The sequence below is a fragment of the Acipenser ruthenus genome, unplaced genomic scaffold (genome assembly GCF_902713425.1).
Source record: "Acipenser ruthenus unplaced genomic scaffold, fAciRut3.2 maternal haplotype, whole genome shotgun sequence".
NCBI lineage: Eukaryota > Metazoa > Chordata > Actinopteri > Acipenseriformes > Acipenseridae > Acipenser > Acipenser ruthenus.
In genome coordinates, this window is record NW_026708332.1 from 1 (window position 1) to 21,862 (window position 21,862).

Here is a 21,862-nt window from a genome sequence, read left to right on the forward strand (position 1 = left end):
GCCTGGTGTGTCTTAAACATCAGGCTTACAACAGAACACACGATGAAGCACTGAAATCGAGAGCTTATCCACTGCTTCAAAACTGTGTGGCTTATCAAGGACTTATTATTATTAGTATTAGTATCATCATTACACTTTAAAATAATGGCTGCAGATCCATGTGTATGACAATAGCTGTGGCTCCTGTGGTGTGCTACTCATCCTCAATCTGTGGCCATTTCTTTTTTAATAGTTATTTTCATCGCTAGAAAATGGATAACAGAATAACTACACAGCATGATGTTATGCTGCTACTCCTATAAAATCCCATGAAACTCTATTGAAAGCTGCATGAATCAGCGCCATTAGTGTAAAGTGTTTTTATTTTCAGGTTGTATTCTGCAATCCCCAAGCGATCCTTCTGTATGCGGGAAAGACAACCCATTAAAAACAATTAGAATTACAGAGGAAGATAACACAGCCAATAACAAGGACCCTGTATAGTGCAAAACATTCCAGTTACATTCTGTAAAACAAGAGAGGTCTGTAAGCAAGAAGCGAGCCGAGCTCTGAATCCCATCATTCAATACACTGCATTGAGAGTGAATCTGTCACTGGCATTGTTCCACTCCGAATCTCATCATTCAATACACTGCATTGAGAGTGCATCTGTCACTGGCATGGTTCCACTCAGAATCCCATCATTCAATACACTGCATTGAGAGTGAATCTGTCACTGGCATTGTTCCACTCGGAATCCCATCATTCAATACACTGCATTGAGAGTGAATCTGTCACTGGCATTGTTCCACTCCGAATCCCATCATTGAATCCAGTGTAAAGCGGTACAGCAGCTCAGAACTTTGTAATGATACTGAATCTGTCACTGACATTGTTACAGAGCTTTCTGTAGGTTTCCAACTGATCATGTTTGTATGCAAATGCAAATATTTATTGCGGCAAAAAAACACAAAATAATTTCCGCAAACGCCCCCCCCCCCCCCCCCCCCCTCATTTTCACAGCATCCCCAAAGTGCAACTTCTGGAAGCAAACCAGACTCCCCCCCACCCCCCCCACCCCTCCCCCTCCCCCTCCCCTTCCCCCTCCCCCTGCCGACTCCCAGTGAGTGACCACTGTTTCACTATCCGAAGTCTTACTTCGTGAGCCAGTGGCAGACAGATTTGTGTGCGTCCCTGCATACCGGCTACAGTCTACTGGGATTACCATTTACCCTTCCATGTCCACAGCAAGGTATTCACAAATCTGTATTCCAGAACAGAGGAGGAAAAAAAACGGCACAGTGCTGTATCCTCAGTACACAGTTCACTGCAGGATAAGATCATGTGCTGATTTAGCTTGCGCCCCCTTCAGGATGCTTACTTCTCTGCGCACGTCAGCACCCCTGCACCACACCGCTGGCCGATTGTAAACTCAGAGCTGGATCAATGGAAAAGGCAGAAGACCTGGACATGAATAGCAAGCTGGGCTGCTCACAAACCCTGAAACAGGGGAAGCAACTGCAGAGGGGCAGTGGGTGGGGCAGAAAAAATAATCAAAGAGAGAAGAGTGCGGGCCACCCAGATCACATGAGGCTCTTCCTGTTGGTAGTCTGCTCGGGGCTCTTGAGTCTGGGGGAGAGCGAGTGGGACGGGCCCAGCTGCTGGTACAGAGCCCGGAGCTCCTGCACCTCCCCCAGCACCTCTCTGGCCTGGCCCCAGGTGCACACTGCTTCCTGCAGGAGCCGCTCCGCCTCCGAGTCCTTCGCTGCCTTGCCCTTGCGCCCCTGTTCCTGGAGTGTAACCTGGGCCAGCAGAGCCTGCGTTCTCTCCAGTTTGTGGGCTATGAGCTCCTGCAGCTGGCTGAGGGGGGGCCCAGCAGGGGGGCTGTGCTCCGAGCGGGACAGGATCTCGTCCAGAGAGGCGCACTTGTTCTTTTCGCTGGGGCAGAGTTTTTTGCCGGCCTGCGGGGTGTAGGGCCGGGGGTCATCCTGCTGCTCCCTCTCCCAGGTGATCTCGCTCCTCCGGGGCAGGCTTTCGGATCGGCCCCCTTCTCTCTGTGGGACGGCTCTCTCGCAGGGGGACTCTTCTTCCTGGATGAGGTCCAAGGTCAGCATGCCGTCTGACGTGGAGGTCGATGCCTGCAGACAGACAGAGAGGATGGGGAGGTCAATCGCAGCTTCCTAATGGAATATCACACGATTTGCACTGTATCATTGCAGTCCCCCCCATGCTTTTCCCATGGTTATTTTTTCTATAAGTTAACTGCTCTCAGTCAAACTAGGTCTTATATGTAATTATTTACTGTATTATTTATTTTGCTCTTATTTGAATTGGATCTTATTTGCTATTGATTTTTATTGTATTTTATAACTTATCTGTAATATGATATTCGGCAGTGTAATATTCTGCAATGTGATATTTTGCAATGTGATACTATGTAATGTGATATTTTGTAATGTGATACTTTGTACTGTGATATTTTGTAATAATTGTAAGTCACCCTGGATAAGGGCGCTTTACAATGCTTGCCTGTGCTTTACAATGCTTGCCTGTGCTTTACAATGCTTGCCTGTGCTTTACAATGCTTGCCTGTGCTTTACAATGCTTGCCTGTGCTTTACAATGCTTGCCCGTGCTTTACTACACTTTGCTAGGCTTGTACTTTTCTTAGGCTCATGCTGACACATGCTGGTCTAACTGTAGGCCTCCTGCACAAGTTATGAGACATTCTTAAAGTCACCTTTAGCCAAAGAAAGGGGAAGGGATCTTTTCCTGCATCGCATCAGTCAAGTCAAATAGTAAAAGACAATGTTTGAATGACTCCTTCACATCATTTTTGCTCAGATTTGTGGCTCCTTTTAGTACCGCTTCTGGTCATTGTAATAGTATAACCAGGACCGGGTGTTTGTCAGAGGGTGGGAGGGCGTGTGCAGGTGTGTGTGTAGGGGAGGGTGCGAGGGGTTCGTACCACGGCCATGAGATGCCCGCGAGTGGGCGGCCGCCGGGTGTGTTGGATCTTGGCTCGATCCCTGGTTGGGTGGGCGAGGAAGCTGTCTTCTTCCACTGTGACCTGCCAGGAGAAACGGGAACGTGAGAGAATTTACAAACGAAAGGAGACCATTCAGACCATCAGTGCGAATTAAATCCAACTATATTTAAAAGTATGGCTGCTGTATATCATTACTTAATCACTGCCCTGAGAGGTAGGGGGCGCTATGAGGGGAAGGGTTACCTCGTCCAGGATGCGGTTCTTGGCCCGGGTGATCGCTCCGTTCACGGCATTGATCCAGGATTCCTTCTCCTCAGGACTGACTGCCAAGAACACTAGGTTAGGAACCTGAGAGACAGAGACAGAGAGAGAGAGAGAGAGAGAGAGAGACAGAGAGAGACAGAGAGAGAAAGAGAGCAGCTTCAGCACACAACTGTGGACAACATAGGGGTTTTGGAAATATATACAGATATATATATATATGTTTCAGAAATCTATTTTATTGTAGTGCTATAAATACTAAATATAACCTTTTTTTTTAATTTAGTAGTTGCCAATTGTTTTTAGCATTTCTTCTCCCAATTTGGAATAGAGAATTATTGCTACCACCCCTGCGCTTATCGTTAGCCGACCACTTCTTTTTCACACTGCAGGCCCACCATGCAGCCACCTCAGAGATTATTATTTATTTCTTAGCAGACGCCCTTATCCAGGGCAACTTACAATTGTTACAAGTTATCACATTATTTTTACATACAATTACCCTTTTATACAGTTGGGTTTTTACTGGAGCAATCTAGGTAAAGTACCTTGCTCAAGGGTACAGCAGCAGTGTCCCCACCTGGGATTGAACCCACGACCCTTCGGTCAAGAGTCCAGTGCCCTAACCACTACTCCACACTGCTGAGATAAAGCGTCAGAGGACAACGCAGCTCTGGGCAGCTTACAGGTAAGCCTAGGTGAGCCTAGGACACCGTGGCCGACCTAAGCCCCCCTCTGGGAACTCCTGTCCACGGTCGGCAGTGGAATAGCCTGGACTCGAACGGGCAACGTCCAGGCAATAGGGCGCATCCTGCACTCCACGTTGTGGATCGTAATACCAATCCACAAAAAGGAAGACAAAACCGAACCAGGTAACTACAGACCAATAAGCCTGACTTCTATTATATGTTAACTTATGGAAACTATAATAAGATCCAAAATGGAAAATTACCTATATGGTAACAATATCCTGGGAGACAGTCAGCATGGTTTTAGGAAAGGGAGATCGTGTCTAACTAACCTGCTTGACTTTTTTGAGGATGCAACATTGATAATGGATAATTGCAAAGCGTACGACATGGTTTATTTAGATTTCCAGAAAGCTTTTGACAAAGATTAATTCTCAAACTGAACGCAGTAGGGATTCAAGGAAATGCATGCACATGGATTAGGGAGTGGTTAACAGGTAGAAAACAGAAAGTACTGTTTAGAGGAGAAACCTCAAAATGGAGCGAGGTAACCAGTGGTGTACCACAGGGATCAGTATTAGGTCCTCTGATATTCCTTATCTACATTAATGATTTAGATTCTGGTATAGTAAGCAAACTCGTTAAATTTGCAGACGACACAAAAATAGGAGGAGTGGCAAACACTGTTGCAGCAGCAAAGGTCATTCAAAATGATCTAGACAGCATTCAGAACTGGGCAGACAAATGGCAAATTACATTTAATAGAGAAAAGTGTAAAGTATTGCATGCAGGAAATAAAAATGTGCATTATAAATATCATATGGGAGATACTGAAATTGAAGAAGGGATCTATGAAAAAGATCTAGGAGTTTATGTTGACTCAGAAATGTCTTCATCTAGACAATGTGGGGAAGCTATAAAAAAGGCCAACAAGATGCTCGGATATATTGTGAGAAGTGTTGAATTTAAATCAAAGGAAGTAATGTTAAAACTTTATAATGCATTAGTAAGACTTCACCTAGAATATTGTGTTCAGTTTTGGTCACAACGTTACAAAAAGGATATTGCTGTTCTACAAAGAGTGCAAAGAAGAGCGACCAGAATTAAAAGAGTTTAAAAGGCATGTCGTATGCAGACAGGCTAAAATAATTGAATCTATTCAGTCTTGAACAAAGAAGACTACGCGGCGATCTGATTCAAACATTCCAAATCCTAAAAGGTATAGAAAATGTCGACTCAGGGGACTTTTTTGACCTGAAAAAAGAAACAAGGACCAGGGGTCACAAATGGAGATTAGATAAAGGGGCATTCAGAACAGAAAATAGGAGGCACTTTTTTACACAGAGAATTGTGAGGGTCTGGAACCAACTCCCCAGTAATGTTGTTGAAGCCGACACCCTGGGATCCTTCAAGAAGCTACTTGATGAGATTCTGGGATCAATAAGCTACTAACAACCAAACAAGCAAGATGGGCTGAATGGCCTCCTCTCGTTTGCAAACTTTCTTATGTTCTTATGCTCTTATGTTCTTTACCGGATGCACCACTCAGGAGCCCCCCACTTAAAAGAATCTTAATAAATGTAATACTGCAGACATTAAGAAAGACTTCTAGTGGAAACATTTGTCGTAGAATTTATTACATTTCTTTTAGTATTTCTATTGAATACATTGATAAAGAGTTTTTGTGGAAAGTGCTTTTTAACTTTAGAATTGCGTACTTTTCTACGTACAGAGTCTGTACGCAGTACGCATAGAGTCTGTACAGAGGACGCGTACAGAGTCTGTACAGAGGACGCGTACAGAGTCTGTACAGAGGACGCGTACAGAGTCTGTACAGAGGACGCGTACAGAGTCTGTACAGAGGACGCGTACAGGGTCTGTACAGAGGACGCGTACAGAGTCTGTACAGAGGACGCGTACAGAGTCTGTACAGAGGACGCGTACAGAGTCTGTACAGAGGACGCGTACAGAGTCTGTACAGAGGACGCGTACAGAGTCTGTACAGAGGACGCGTACAGGGTCTGTACGCAGGATAAGAAGTGTGGGAATCCTGACATCTCCTAACAGTGGTAGAATTCTCCTGCATGATTAATTACGCTTTTTACAGTTATAATGGTAATAAACTCCACTAGCCCTGCACCCAGTCCTGGGTTTCACAATTACCCTCAGTTATGTATATTATTTACCAACCCTGTTACATTTTAATATAGCTGCAGGAACCATGTCTATACCCTATAGACACTGTGTGACTCACATGCATTGTGACTGCATTGCATTTCCAGTGCTTGTGTTTCTAGATTGCTCTGTGGGACGTGTGTGTTAGTGAGAGCCGCTGAATTTGCAATGATCGGGTCTGGCTGCAGATCTTCCCCTCCTACGCGTTTCTTTCCTCTGGGATGGGCGGTCCTGCTATTCCCAGGCACGGTGCCTCGTTATCTCTGGATCTCCCTCACACGAGCACTGGCACTCACACCAACGATCACTGCTGCTCAGTGCAGCTGTGAGGGAAGCATTGAGTCACTAGCTGTGCAAAGGCATGCTGAGAGACTGGAGTCTAGCTTTAGTTATAGGCAGACCCTTATCAAACTTTACCACACTGAAGGCACACAGTAATCTTGCAGGTTCCCTGGGGGTTTACCATAGTGCATTGACCACACTTTACCTTGGTTTGTCATGTTGTTAATATGCTTTACCATACCTCTCTGCGCTTCACAATACTTCCCTATGCTTTACCAGACCTCTCTGCGCTTCACAATACTTCCCTATGCTGTACCATACCTCTCTGCGCTTCACAATACTTCCCTATGCTTTACCATACCTCTCTGTGCTTTACAATGCTTCCCTATGCTTTACCACACCTCTGTTCTTTACAATGCTTCCCTATGCTTTACCAGACCTCTCTGCGCTTCACAATACTTCCCTATGCTTTACCAGACCTCTCTGCGCTTCACAATACTTCCCTATGCTGTACCATACCTCTCTGCGCTTCACAATACTTCCCTATGCTTTACCATACCTCTCTGTGCTTTACAATGCTTCCCTATGCTTTACCACACCTCTCTGTGCTTTGCAATGCTTCCCTATGCTTTACCAGACCTCTCTGCGCTTCACAATACTTCCCTATGCTTTACCATACCTCTCTGTGCTTTACAATGCTTCCCTATGCTTTACCACACCTCTCTGTGCTTTACAATGCTTCCCTATGCTTTACCATACCTCTCTGTGCTTCACAATACTTCCCTATGCTTTACCAGACCTCTCTGTGCTTTACAATGTGGAGCAGTGTGGAGTAGTGGTTAGGGCTCTGGACTCTTGACAGGAGGGTCGTGGGTTCAATCCCAGGTGGGGGACGCTGCTGCTGTACCTTTGAACAAGGTACTTTACCAAGATTGCTCCAGTAAAAACCCAACTGTATAAATGGGTAATTGTATGTAAAAATAATGTGTAAAAAATAATGTAATTGTATGTAAAAATAATGCGATATCTTGTAACAATTGTAAGTTGCCCTGGATAAGGGCGTCTGCTAAGAAATAAATAATAATAATAATACAATGCTTCCCTATGCTTTACCATACCTCTCTGTGCTTTACAATGCTTCCCTATGCTTTACCATACCTCTCTGTGCTTTACAATGCTTCCCTATGCTTTACCATACCTCTCTGTGCTTTACAATGCTTCCCTATGCTTTACCATACCTCTCTGTGCTTTACAATGCTTCCCTATGCTTTACCAGACCTCTCTGTACTTTACAATGCTTCCCTATGCTTTACCGTACCTCTCTGTGCTTTACAATGCTTCCCTATGCTTTACCAGACCTCTCTGTACTTTACAATGCTTCCCTATGCTTTACGTACCTCTCTGTGCTTTACAATGCTTCCATATGCTTTACCACACTTCTCTGTGCTTTACAAGGAATTGCAAGCACTGCATGGTGAATGACAGCTTCTAATCGTTGCATATTACTAACGTAAAACTAACAAGTCAAGAGTACTATTGTTTTCGGATAGACATCCTAGTTTAAAATGAAAATACAATATTTGACACATGTGTTTACCGTATTCCTTCGCATTTAAGACGCCCTCAAATGTAAGATGCAGCCCACATTTCCCACACAAGGTTATTGCACCACAGTCACAGCTACACCGGTGGGCGCTGAGCGAGAGCTAGCTGTGTTTACATGGAGGAGGAGAGTGTCCGCTCCACAGGATAACTCCCACGGAACCCTTTACATGCCAGTCAGCCACACTGCTGTCTGTGTGTTCAGGCAGTCACAGCTTAATACACGCATCACTATATTGTACTCGAATTGAAGATGCAGGACATTTTTGAGAAGAAAAAAAATTGGTTTTAAAAGTCTTAAATTCAAAGGAATTAAGGTATTTAAAGGTAGAAGCAGGGCTTCTGTTTTTCAGGTTTTATTAATTGTATTTTTCGGGTTTTATTAATCGTATTTTTCAGGTTTTATTAATTGTATTTTTCGGGTTTTATTAATCGTATTTTTCGGGTTTTATTAATTGTATTTTTTCAGGTTTTATTAATCGTATTTTTCAGGTTTTATTAATCGTATTTTTCAGTGCTTATTTTTAGTTATTTTCAAGTTTTATGTAAATCGTTTTTTTCGGGGCTTTCGTTTTTGATGTACTGTATGAAATTTGTGTTTTCGGTTACTTTCCAAAATGCTTGAGAATTTTTTTTTCTGTCAAAATATGTATAGTAGTAACTCAACAGTACTTGCACACTGAAGCAGTCCCTTCTTTCCTTTGCTGTCTTCCACAACAAAATCCCAATGGTCACGGGCACATTCTTCTGGGGTTTTTGTGTGTAGGCATTTTTGTACAATTCTGTTTTAAATCCTCCGTGTCTTAACTGTAATACAGCTCGAAATCCCGCTAACAAGCCTCCGTTCCTGATTGGAATCTTGTTTTAAATCTCGAAAGCGGAGTCTCCAATAGAAATGTAGGAATGTGCTGTCACTCAGTAGTTGGGGTGGGTTTAAAGTATTCAGAACTAATCAATGATAGATACAAGTCAGGAAGGCGGGACATTGCCCAGCAGCGCTGGGAAATGTATTTATTATTATTTTTGTAGTAGGTTTTATTTTTTAATGGGAAAAGGGTAAAGTCAATGTGAATTGATTAACCATTTCCACAGTTTTTCCAGTGTTTATTGGCTATCCACCGATTTCATTTTTTTTTTGTATCGAGGGTGTTTTATCGGGTTTTATCGGTTAAAAACAAAAATCATAGGTATGCACAAATGTATTTTAATTTTAAAATAGGATGCCTATCTGAAACAATAGTGCAGTGTGGGTAACAGAATGCAAAACAGCATTCCAGGGCAATTGTCACAAGATATCACATCATTTTTACATACGATTACCCATTTATACAGTTGGGTGTTTACTGGAGCAATCAAGGTAAAGTACCTTGCTCAAGGGTACAGCAGCAGTGTACCCCCTGGGACTGAACCCACGACCCTCAGGTCAAGAGTCCAGAGCCCTAACCACTACTCCACACTGCTGCCCATAATGGTTAAGCAGCTCAGTGTTCTCTACAGTATCTGTAGTGTTCCTGATTGCTGTGATGGTTTGATAATGGTTAAGCAGCTCAGTGTTCTCTACAGTATCTGTAGTGTTCCTGATTGCTGTGATGGTTTGATAATGGTTAAGCAGCTCAGTGTGCTCTACAGTATCTGTAGTGTTCCTGATTGCTGTGATGGTTTGATAATGGTTAAGCAGCTCAGTGTTCTCTACAGTATCTGTAGTGTTCCTCATTGCTGTGATGGTTTGATAATGGTTAAGCAGCTCAGTGTTCTCTACAGTATCTGCAGTGTTCCTGATTGCTGTGATGGTTTGATAATGGTTTAGCAGCTCAGTGTTCTCTACAGTATCTGTAGTGTTCCTGATTGCTGTGATGGTTTGATAATGGTTAAGCAGCTCAGTGTTCTCTACAGTATCTGTAGTGTTCCTGATTGCTGTGATGGTTTGATAATGGTTAAGCAGCTCAGTGTGCTCTACAGTATCTGTAGTGTTCCTCATTGCTGTGATGGTTTGATAATGGTTAAGCAGCTCAGTGTTCTCTACAGTATCTGCAGTGTTCCTGATTGCTGTGATGGTTTGATAATGGTTTAGCAGCTCAGTGTTCTCTACAGTATCTGTAGTGTTCCTGATTGCTGTGATGGTTTGATAAAGGTTAAGCAGCTCAGTGTTCTCTACAGTATCTGTAGTGTTCCTGATTGCTGTGATGGTTTGATAATGGTTAAGCAGCTCAGTGTTCTCTACAGTATCTGCAGTGGCTCCCGGTTGCCGGTAGGGTTTGGTAACGGGTCCCCTCTCACCGTGTTCCCCGGCTCTCTGCTCCTCAGCAGGGTGAACTTGCTGTGGTTCTTCTTGCTCCGGCTCCTGGATTTCCGCAGCTCCTCGGATTTCTCGTAATCCGTCAGGTCAAACACCTCCTGGATCTTCTTCTCATCCTTCACCTGCAAGAACAGTTCACAGTTCAGACCAGAGCAGTCAAACATGATCGGTCAAGAACAACAAAACACAACTCCAGAGGAACTCTACATGCACTTCACATCCCATAGGAACTCTACATGAACTTCACATCCCATAGGAACTCTACATGAACTTCACATCCCATAGGAACTCTACATGCACTTCACATCCCATAGGAACTCTACATGAACTTCACATCCCATAGGAACTCTACATGCACTTCACATCCCATAGGAACTCTACATGCACTTCACATCCCATAGGAACTCTACATGAACTTCACATCCCATAGGAACTCTACATGAACTTCACATCCCATAGGAACTCTACGTGCACTTCACATCCCATAGGAACTCTACATGCACTTCACATCCCATAGGAACTCTACATGCACTTCACATCCCATAGGAACTCTACATGAACTTCACATCCCATAGGAACTCTACATGCACTTCACATCCCATAGGAACTCTACATGAACTTCACATCCCATAGGAACTCTACATGAACTTCACATCCCATAGGAACTCTACATGAACTTCACATCCCATAGGAACTCTACATGAACTTCACATCCCATAGGAACTCTACATGCACTTCACATCCCATAGGAACTCTACATGAACTTCACATCCCACAAGAACTCTACATGAACTTCACATCCCACAAGAACTCTACATGAACTTCACATCCCATAGGAACTCTACATGCACTTCACATCCCACAAGAACTCTACATGCACTTCACATCCCATAGGAACTCTACATGAACTTCACATCCCATAGGAACTCTACGTGCACTTCACATCCCATAGGAACTCTACATGCACTTCACATCCCATAGGAACTCTACATGCACTTCACATCCCATAGGAACTCTACATGAACTTCACATCCCATAGGAACTCTACATGAACTTCACATCCCATAGGAACTCTACATGCACTTCACATCCCATAGGAACTCTACATGAACTTCACATCCCATAGGAACTCTACATGAACTTCACATCCCATAGGAACTCTACATGCACTTCACATCCCATAGGAACTCTACATGAACTTCACATCCCATAGGAACTCTACATGCACTTCACATCCCATAGGAACTCTACATGAACTTCACATCCCATAGGAACTCTACATGAACTTCACATCCCATAGGAACTCTACATGAACTTCACATCCCATAGGAACTCTACATGAACTTCACATCCCATAGGAACTCTACATGCACTTCACATCCCATAGGAACTCTACATGCACTTCACATCCCATAGGAACTCTACATGAACTTCACATCCCATAGGAACTCTACATGCACTTCACATCCCATAGGAACTCTACATGCACTTCACATCCCATAGGAACTCTACATGAACTTCACATCCCATAGGAACTCTACATGCACTTCACATCCCATAGGAACTCTACATGAACTTCATATCCCATAGGAACTCTACATGCACTTCACATCCCATAGGAACTCTACATGAACTTCATATCCCATAGGAACTCTACATGAACTTCATATCCCATAGGAACTCTACATGAACTTCACATCCCAGAGGAACTCTACATGCACTTCACATCCCATAGGAACTCTACATGCACTTCACATCCCATAGGAACTCTACATGAACTTCATATCCCATAGGAACTCTACATGAACTTCATATCCCATAGGAACTCTACATGAACTTCACATCCCATAGGAACTCTACATGAACTTCATATCCCATAGGAACTCTACATGAACTTCACATCCCATAGGAACTCTACATGAACTTCATATCCCATTTCTGGTTATAAGAATAAGTACCAGCCCATTTCAAGCACTGGTTAAGACAGCCAGCTTACCAAGGAGTTCCTATAGAGCCGTACAAGAAAAAGAAAAATAATTGACAAGAACACTGAGTGCAGCGGCAGCTCCCACTCCTGCAGTCATTAAACAAGAATGTTTCATTAAGTACAGATTGTCCCTGCAGTCTTTTCATTGCCATTGTAAGTCACGTCACCACTGGAACCTGTTAGCAGCAGCTACACTTCCAGTGTCACTGAGAATGTAGATCTGCACTCAGAGAGTCAGTGACAAAGCGTTCAAAATGTTTAAACCACAATAGAATCTCCAGAGACAGATTCAATACATGAGGGTTTTTTATTTAGATTTAATGAATGTTTATTAGTGTTTGGCGGCCACCTGTATTTTCTTTAGCTCACAGGAGTGAAGATCCAGATCTGGATCAGTAAAACAGAGCCCATTGTCTAACACAGGGGTCTCCAGCCTTTACAAGGAGTATACTTTTGGACAATTAAAAATGTTAGCAAACAGTACAGGTCTCCACTTCAAAGTCCTGTTATAATGCTACACCTAACTGCATATTATACACTTGCACAGAAAATATTTTCTTTTCTTTTCTGTAGCTCCTGAATCCACGCTGTTATTGAATGTTATTAGCATGCTGTTGTAGCTCCTGAATCCACGCTGTTATTGAATGTTATTAGCATGCTGCTGTAGCTCCTGAATCCACGCTGTTATTGAATGTTATTAGCATGCTGCTGTAGCTCCTGAATCCACGCTGTTATTGAATGTTATTAGCATGCTGCTGTAGCTCCTGAATCCACGCTGTTATTGAATGTTATTAGCATGCTGCTGTAGCTCCTGAATCCACGCTGTTATTGAATGTTATTAGCATGCTGCTGTAGCTCCTGAATCCACGCTGTTATTGAATGTTATTAGCATGCTGCTGTAGCTCCTGAATCCACGCTGTTATTGAATGTTATTAGCATGCTGCTGTAGCTCCTGAATCCACGCTGTTATTGAATGTTATTAGCATGCTGCTGTAGCTCCTGAATCCACGCTGTTATTGAATGTTATTAGCATGCTGCTGTAGCTCCTGAATCCACGCTGTTATTGAATGTTATTAGCATGCTGCTGTAGCTCCTGAATCCACACTGTTATTGAATGTTATTAGCATGCTGCTGTAGCTCCTGAATCCACGCTGTTATTGAATGTTATTAGCATGCTGTTGTAGCTCCTGAATCCACGCTGTTATTGAATGTTATTAGCATGCTGTTGTAGCTCCTGAATCCACGCTGTTATTGAATGTTATTAGCATGCTGCTGTAGCTCCTGAATCCACGCTGTTATTGAATGTTATTAGCATGCTGCTGTAGCTCCTGAATCCACGCTGTTATTGAATGTTATTAGCATGCTGCTGTAGCTCCTGAATCCACGCTGTTATTGAATGTTATTAGCATGCTGCTGTAGCTCCTGAATCCACGCTGTTATTGAATGTTATTAGCATGCTGCTGTAGCTCCTGAATCCACGCTGTTATTGAATGTTATTAGCATGCTGCTGTAGCTCCTGAATCCACGCTGTTATTGAATGTTATTAGCATGCTGCTGTAGCTCCTGAATCCACGCTGTTATTGAATGTTATTAGCATGCTGCTGTAGCTCCTGAATCCACGCTGTTATTGAATGTTATTAGCATGCTGTTGTAGCTCCTGAATCCACGCTGTTATTGAATGTTATTAGCATGCTGCTGTAGCTCCTGAATCCACACTGTTATTGAATGTTATTAGCATGCTGCTGTAGCTCCTGAATCCACGCTGTTATTGAATGTTATTAGCATGCTGTTGTAGCTCCTGAATCCACACTGTTATTGAATGTTATTAGCATGCTGCTGTAGCTCCTGAATCCACACTGTTATTGAATGTTATTAGCATGCTGCTGTAGCTCCTGAATCCACGCTGTTATTGAATGTTATTAGCATGCTGCTGTAGCTCCTGAATCCACGCTGTTATTGAATGTTATTAGCATGCTGCTGTAGCTCCTGAATCCACGCTGTTATTGAATGTTATTAGCATGCTGCTGTAGCTCCTGAATCCACGCTGTTATTGAATGTTATTAGCATGCTGCTGTAGCTCCTGAATCCACGCTGTTATTGAATGTTATTAGCATGCTGCTGTAGCTCCAGAATCCACGCTGTTATTGAATGTTATTAGCATGCTGCTGTAGCTCCTGAATCCACGCTGTTATTGAATGTTATTAGCATGCTGCTGTAGCTCCTGAATCCACGCTGTTATTGAATGTTATTAGCATAGCTCCTGTAGCTCCTGAATCCAAGCTGTTATTGAATGTTATTAGCATAGCTCCTGAATGCTGATATTGAAGACCGGCTGCTTAGCCTCCCTGTCAGTCTGGTTACCAGCGCCCTGCACTAGACCCAGCAAGCATGGAACAGATGCTGTCAAACCCAGTGTATTTAATCCTGGACAAGCCCAGACTTTATAAACTAATTTACTCCCTGCTCCAGCACAGCTTAACTGGGTGTGTGTCGATGAATCGTGATACTTTATTTATATGATACATCACATCATGATAGAGGCATGTATTGCTTGTATCATGATACAAGACCAGTGTGTAGCTCATTGTAGTTCACCGAATGGTTCTTGAATTAAGATATAAGTGTGTTTTATAGTTGGTATGATGCATACTATCCCAATCCCATTACATTTCAGTTTTTTTTAATATCATGAAATGATGATTTGATATTACTATTACATGACCCTTAACACTGCCAGCCTCTCTTTATTATTTATTTATTTCTTAGCAGACACCCTTATCCAGGGCGACTTACAATTGTTACAAGATATCACATTATTTTTTACATACAATTACCCATTTATACAGTTGGGTTTTTACTGGAGCAATCTAGGTAAAGTACCTTGCTCAAGGGTACAGCAGCAATGTCCCCCACCTGGGATTGAACCCACAACCCTCCGGTCAAGAGTCCAGAGCCCTAACCACGACTCCACACTACTGCCCTTCTTTATAGACAAATCATCTAAGAAAGGTGTACAGTAGATCAAATGTAGCTATTCACCTGAGTATATGAGTTAGCTACACCCTGTATGTATGTGTAGAGGGCAAGACAGAGCCATGCAGCTGGACAGCGATGGCTGACCTGCAGAGAACACAAACCCACAGAATCTGCATGACAGCCAGCTGGAATCAAGCAGCCAGACTGGAGAGGAACTGAAGGAAGCGGTGTTGGGGTTAGCTGGGGGTTGTGGCTAGTAAGAATAAGCTATTTATGCACAGGTCTGATGAGATTTCAGAATCTTCCTTTTAGTTTTTTTTTTTTCAAGCACTCAGCTGTTTGTAGCTCAGGGTTGTGGGTTTTTGTGAACTAAGATCTTCTCCCACCTGTATTGCTTAATAAACCACAGTTAGGGATCAGTTCGCTGCAGCTGGATGAGGGTTATAGGGGGTCTTGCTGTTTAATTCAGTGCTGGCTCGCGCTTTTCATTTCCAAGTGGAGTGTCCCATTCAAAGCTCTTAATGGGTTTGAAAAGACTGCAAGAGCAATCTGTACTCTTTGAGAGAAAGCAAGTGTTGTCATAGTGGAGCACATCTGCCGTTCCGTTGAGCTGTGACACATGTTTAAACAGGCCTTCACAGTGCATCAACAGCACGCACACACAGTACAGGATGAACAGGACACTGGCTTTGTTCCAGTGACACACAGTACAGGAGGAACAGGACACTGGCTTTGTTCCAGTGACACACAGTACAGGAGGAACAGGACACTGGCTTTGTTCCAGTGACACACAGTACAGGAGGAACAGGACACTGGCTTTGTTCCAGTGACACACAGTACAGGAGGAACAGGACACTGGCTTTGTTCCAGTGACACACTGTACAGGAGGAACAGGACACTGGCTTTGTTCCAGTGACACACAGTACAGGAGGAACAGGACACTGGCTTTGTTCCAGTGACACACAGTACAGGAGGAACAGGACACTGGCTTTGTTCCAGTGACACACAGTACAGGAGGAACAGGACACTGGCTTTGTTCCAGTGACACACAGTACAGGAGGAACAGGACACTGGCTTTGTTCCAGTGACACACAGTACAGGAGGAACAGGACACTGGCTTTGTTCCAGTGACACACTGTACAGGAGGAACAGGACACTGGCTTTGTTCCAGTGACACACAGTACAGGAGGAACAGGACACTGGCTTTGTTCCAGTGATACACAGTACAGGAGGAACAGGACACTGGCTTTGTTCCAGTGATACACAGTACAGGAGGAACAGGACACTGGCTTTGTTCCAGTGACACACAGTACAGGAGGAACAGGACACTGGCTTTGTTCCAGTGACACACAGTACAGGAGGAACAGGACACTGGCTTTGTTCCAGTGACACACTGTACAGGAGGAACAGGACACTGGCTTTGTTCCAGTGACACACAGTACAGGAGGAACAGGACACTGGCTTTGTTCCAGTGATACACAGTACAGGAGGAACAGGACACTGGCTTTGTTCCAGTGATACACAGTACAGGAGGAACAGGACACTGGCTTTGTTCCAGTGACACACAGTACAGGAGGAACAGGACACTGGCTTTGTTCCAGTGACACACAGTACAGGAGGAACAGGACACTGGCTTTGTTCCAGTGACACACTGTACAGGAGGAACAGGACACTGGCTTTGTTCCAGTGACACACAGTACAGGAGGAACAGGACACTGGCTTTGTTCCAGTGACACACAGTACAGGAGGAACAGGACACTGGCTTTGTTCCAGTGATACACAGTACAGGAGGAACAGGACACTGGCTTTGTTCCAGTGACACACAGTACAGGAGGAACAGGACACTGGCTTTGTTCCAGTGACACACAGTACAGGAGGAACAGGACACTGGCTTTGTTCCAGGAGAGACGCGATCTGGATTCTTTCTCCTGGAGGAAATGGCATCGCTGCGATACAGACCACACAGGATACAGCAATGCTGGTCTCACCACCATTCGTTCAGCCCTGGGCCTCTCTCAAGCAGAGACTGACATCCGTATGAAATTGTGATGAATTAGTGGTTTTGCGCGACGAAGAAGACTAAAACTGAGACAACAAACTCATTTCACTGGAGAGTTTCGGATTCAAACCCAGACCCTTATAAAAGCTTCCTATAGTATAAGCATTGCAAAGTGTGATAAAACAAAGTGAAAGCATGGTAAAGCACAGGCAAGCATTGTGAAGCACAGAGCGGTATGGTAAAGCACAGGCAAGCATTGTAAAGCACAGAGCGGTATGGTAAAGCACAGGGAAGCATTGTGAAGCACAGAGAGGTCTGGTAAAGCATAGGGAAGCATTGTAAAGCACAGAGGTCTGGTAAAGCATAGGGAAGCATTGTAAAGCACAGAGAGGTCTGGTAAAGCATAGGGAAGCATTGTAAAGCACAGAGAGGTCTGGTAAAGCATAGGGAAGCATTGTAAAGCACAGAGAGGTCTGGTAAAGCATAGGGAAGCATTGTAAAGCACAGAGAGGTCTGGTAAAGCAGGTCAAACATTGTAAAGCACAGAGCAGTATGGTAAAGCAGGGTAAACTGCGTTACAAGCATGGCATAAACGTGGGGAAAGCATGGGAGGAAACCGTGCAATGACCGTGCAAACATATCATGGTGAAACTTTACAAGGGCTAGCCTCCCCCTAGCTGGTTCTTGTCTGTTCATGTATTCTTCATTTCATTCAGCATCTAAACAGCTCACACTATGAGATTCAACACAAGCGTCCTCGTTTCTTTTTTTAGCGCTCTGGCAGACAATCCGAGGCGGTGAAGTGTGAGGGTTTGAGGTTAGACGCAGTGTGTCGACTGAGACGGCTGTTAAATACTATTATTATTGATACTGACTGTGAAAAGGTGAAAAACCCCTCACTTGTCAATAGTGGGTATTTTTGTGACTGATTTTGTGTTAAATTTATGACCAAGTTGAGAGTTCATTTTCATGTGACTATGAATGCAGCTGGTCAAGCTGAATTGCTAAACTGATTGATACTTCAGTCTGGTCTTCCTGCATCCAGCCTGTCCATCCTGTATTCAGCCTGTCCCTCCTGTATTCAGCCTGTCCCTCCTGTATTCAGCCTGTCCCTCCTGTATTCAGCCTGGTCCTCCTGTATTCAGCCTCTCCCTCCTGTATTCAGCCTGTCCCTCCTGTATTCAGCCTGGGCCTCCTGTATTCAGCCTGTCCCTCCTGTATTCAGCTTGGTCCTCCTGTATTCAGCCTCTCACTCCTGTATTCAGCCTGTCCCTCCTGTATTCAGCCTGGTCCTCCTGTATTCAGCCTGTCCCTCCTGTATTCAGCCTGTCACTCCTGTATTCAGCCTGTCCCTCCTGTATTCAGCCTGGTCCTCCTGTATTCAGCCTGTCCCTCCTGTATTCAGCCTCTCCCTCCTGTATTCAGCCTGTCCCTCCTGTATTCAGCCTGGTCCTCCTGTATTCAGCCTGTCCCTCCTGTATTCAGCCTCTCCCTACTGTATTCAGCCTGTCCCTCCTGTATTCAGCCTGGTCCTCCTGTATTCAGCCTGTCCCTCCTGTATTCAGCCTGGTCCTCCTGTATTCAGCCTGTCCATCCTGTATTCAGACTGGTCCTCCTGTATTCAGTCTGGTCCTCCTGTATTCAGCCTGTCCCTCCTGTATTCAGCCTGGTCCTCCTGTATTCAGCCTCTCCCTCCTAATTCAGCCTGTCCCTCCTATATTCAGCTGCTCCATACAGCTATTCTGTTCGAAGCTTATTAGACAGCTTTTGTTTTTGTGTGGTTAAAAGTATTTTGTTTTAGATTTCATTTAATAAAATCTCACAGCCTGATGCTTGAACCACAGCCTCTGACTCCTGCTCCAGTGACTCAGCTTGTTTATTTCATTGAATCACTTTCTTATTTATTTTTTGGTTCTTTATATATATTTATACAGAGATGCTGGAGACACGCTCAGCGAACTCCATCACTCCTTCACTGCCCAGGACCCAGCCCCCATACCACACTGCCTTCCCCCACCCTCATTCCCCACCCTCACTCCCCACCATCACTCCTTCACTGCCCAGGACCCAGCCCCCATACCACACTGCCTTCCCCCACCCTCACTCCCCACCCTCACTCCCCACTATCACTCCTTCACTGCCCAGGACCCAGCCCCCATACCACACTGCCTTCCCCCACCCTCACTCCCCACCCTAATTCCCCACCCTCACTCCCCACCATCACTCCTTCACTGCCCAGGACCCAGCCCCCATACCACACTGCCTTCCCCCACCCTCACTCCCCACTATCACTCCTTCACTGCCCAGGACCCAGCCCCCATACCACACTGCCTTCCCCCACCCTCACTCCCCACCATCACTCCCCACCATCACTCCTTCACTGCCCAGGACCCAGCCCCCATACCACACTGCCTTCCCCCACCCTCACTCCCCACCATCACTCCTTCACTGCCCAGGACCCAGCCCCATACCACACTGCCCTCCCCCACCATCACTCCCCACCATCACTCCTTCACTGCCCAGGACCCAGCCCCCATACCACACTGCCTTCCCCCACCCTCACTCCCCACCCTCACTCCCCACTATCACTCCTTCACTGCCCAGGACCCAGCCCCCATACCACACTGCCTTCCCCCACCCTCACTCCCCACCATCACTCCCCACCATCACTCCTTCACTGCCCAGGACCCAGCCCCCATACCACACTGCCTTCCCCCACCCTCACTCCCCACCCTCACTCCCCACCATCACTCCTTCACTGCCCAGGACCCAGCCCCCATACCACACTGCCTTCCCCCACCCTCACTCCCAACCCTAATTCCCCACCCTCACTCCCCACCATCACTCCTTCACTGCCCAGGACCCAGCCCCCATACCACACTGCCTTCCCCCACCCTCAAATTTTGATAGTCCCAGTGACCTTTGTAACATTGCTCCTTTGGACAGAGCTTGGGACCCCTGGTACATGGCATTGCAAACTTTCCACCTGTCCCTAGTTAACCCCATATCTGGTCTGATGCACAGAGAGTGCCTGGGATTAATCAATTAGGCACACCTAATTACCATCAGCTTGTCAGCCCTGAACCGCAGGCTTGGCAGGGTGGAGATGCAAAGGGAAAAAGAGTGAAAGGAAGCTGAGAGCCTGCCTGAAAGGACCAGCACTGCGAGTGTCACTTCACATGTCACTTCACGTGTCAGTATTGTCTGCAATCTGTTTGGTTTTATCTCCCCGTGTGATGTATGATCTATGTGGATGTAAACAGTTTCAATGATGAAGTAGGTACAGCACAGAAGGCAGAACTGCAACTGGGCAATTTCTGCATTCTGAACTTAAAACAACAGGACCTCCCAGCCCCTAAGCTCTAACCACCGAGCAACACTGCCTCCCTCCCTCCATCCCTCCCAGTCTGTCAGCTCTAACCACTGAGCCACTGCCTCCCTCCCTCCCTCCCTCCCAGTCTGTCAGCTCTAACCACTGAGCCACTGCCTCCCTCCCTCCCTCCCTCCCAGTCGCACAGCTCTAACCACCGAGCCACACTGTCTCCTTCCCTCCCAGTCCCACAGCTCTAACCATCGAGCCACACTGCCTCCCTCCCTCCCTCCATCCCAGCCCCTCAGTTCTAACCACCGAGCCACACTGCCTCCCTCCCTCCGTCCCTCCCAGCCCCTCAGCTCTAACCACTGAGCCACACTGCCTCCCTCCCTCCATCCCTCCCAGACCCTCAGCTCTAACCACCGAGCCACACTGCCTCCCTCCCTCCCTCCCTCCCAGCCCCTCAGCTCTAACCACTGAGCCACACTGCCTCCCTCCATCCCAGCCCCTCAGTTCTAACCACCGAGCCACACCGCCTCCCTCCCTCCCAGCCCCTCAGCTCTAACCACTGAGCCACACTGCTTCCCTCCCTCTGTCCCAGCCCCTCAGCTCTAACCACTGAGCCACACTGCCTCCCTCCCTCCATCCCAGCCCCTCAGCCCTAACCACTGAGCCACACTACCTCCCTCCCTCCATCCCAGCCCCTCAGCTCTAACCACCGAACCACACTGCCTCCCTCCATCCCAGCCTCTCAGCTCTAACCTCCGAGCCACACTGCCTCCCTCCATCCCAGCCCCTCAGCTCTAACCACCGAACCACACTGCCTCCCTCCATCCCTCCCAGTCCCACAGCTCTAACCACCGAACCACACTGCCTCCCTCCATCCCAGCCTCTCAGCTCTAACCTCCGAGCCACACTGCCTCCCTCCATCCCAGCCCCTCAGCTCTAACCACCGAACCACACTGCCTCCCTCCATCCCTCCCAGTCCCACAGCTCTAACCACCGAGCCACACTGCCTCCCTCCCTCTCAGTCCCTCAGAGAGACACAGTCCTGCTAAATGCTAAATAAAGATGGCTGGCTCTCAGATTAGCTCCAAAGGTACCTTTTGGTTTGAGGACCATTAAACTCGACAGCAGAGGGACAGATGTGGTAAAGGATAACTGTCTCAAATTTCTCCCCGGACAAGACTGCACCAAAGCTAACAGACCCCACACTACATACTGAAATGCTATGTGACTCGCCTGAAGTCATTTTTATCCTTATTTGGAAATGTAATCAAAATGAGGAACAGTCATTTTTTGTTTTTCATCTTTG

General features: G+C 45.8%; 1 protein-coding gene across 1 annotated transcript in view; it reads right to left on the minus strand.

Moving 5' to 3' along the window:
• Window positions 1–1,091: 1,091 nt before the first annotated feature.
• Window positions 1,092–21,862, minus strand: part of LOC117395323 (pleckstrin homology domain-containing family O member 1-like) — a 31,428-nt gene continuing 10,657 nt past the window's right edge. The window contains exons 3-6 of the mRNA XM_059020865.1: window positions 10,254–10,394; window positions 3,211–3,315; window positions 2,947–3,048; window positions 1,092–2,117 (exon numbers count right to left, since the gene is read on the minus strand). Coding sequence (XP_058876848.1) covers window positions 1,563–2,117; window positions 2,947–3,048; window positions 3,211–3,315; window positions 10,254–10,394 — 903 coding nt within the window. The 3' untranslated portion in view covers window positions 1,092–1,562. The remainder of the gene's footprint in view (window positions 2,118–2,946; window positions 3,049–3,210; window positions 3,316–10,253; window positions 10,395–21,862) is intronic.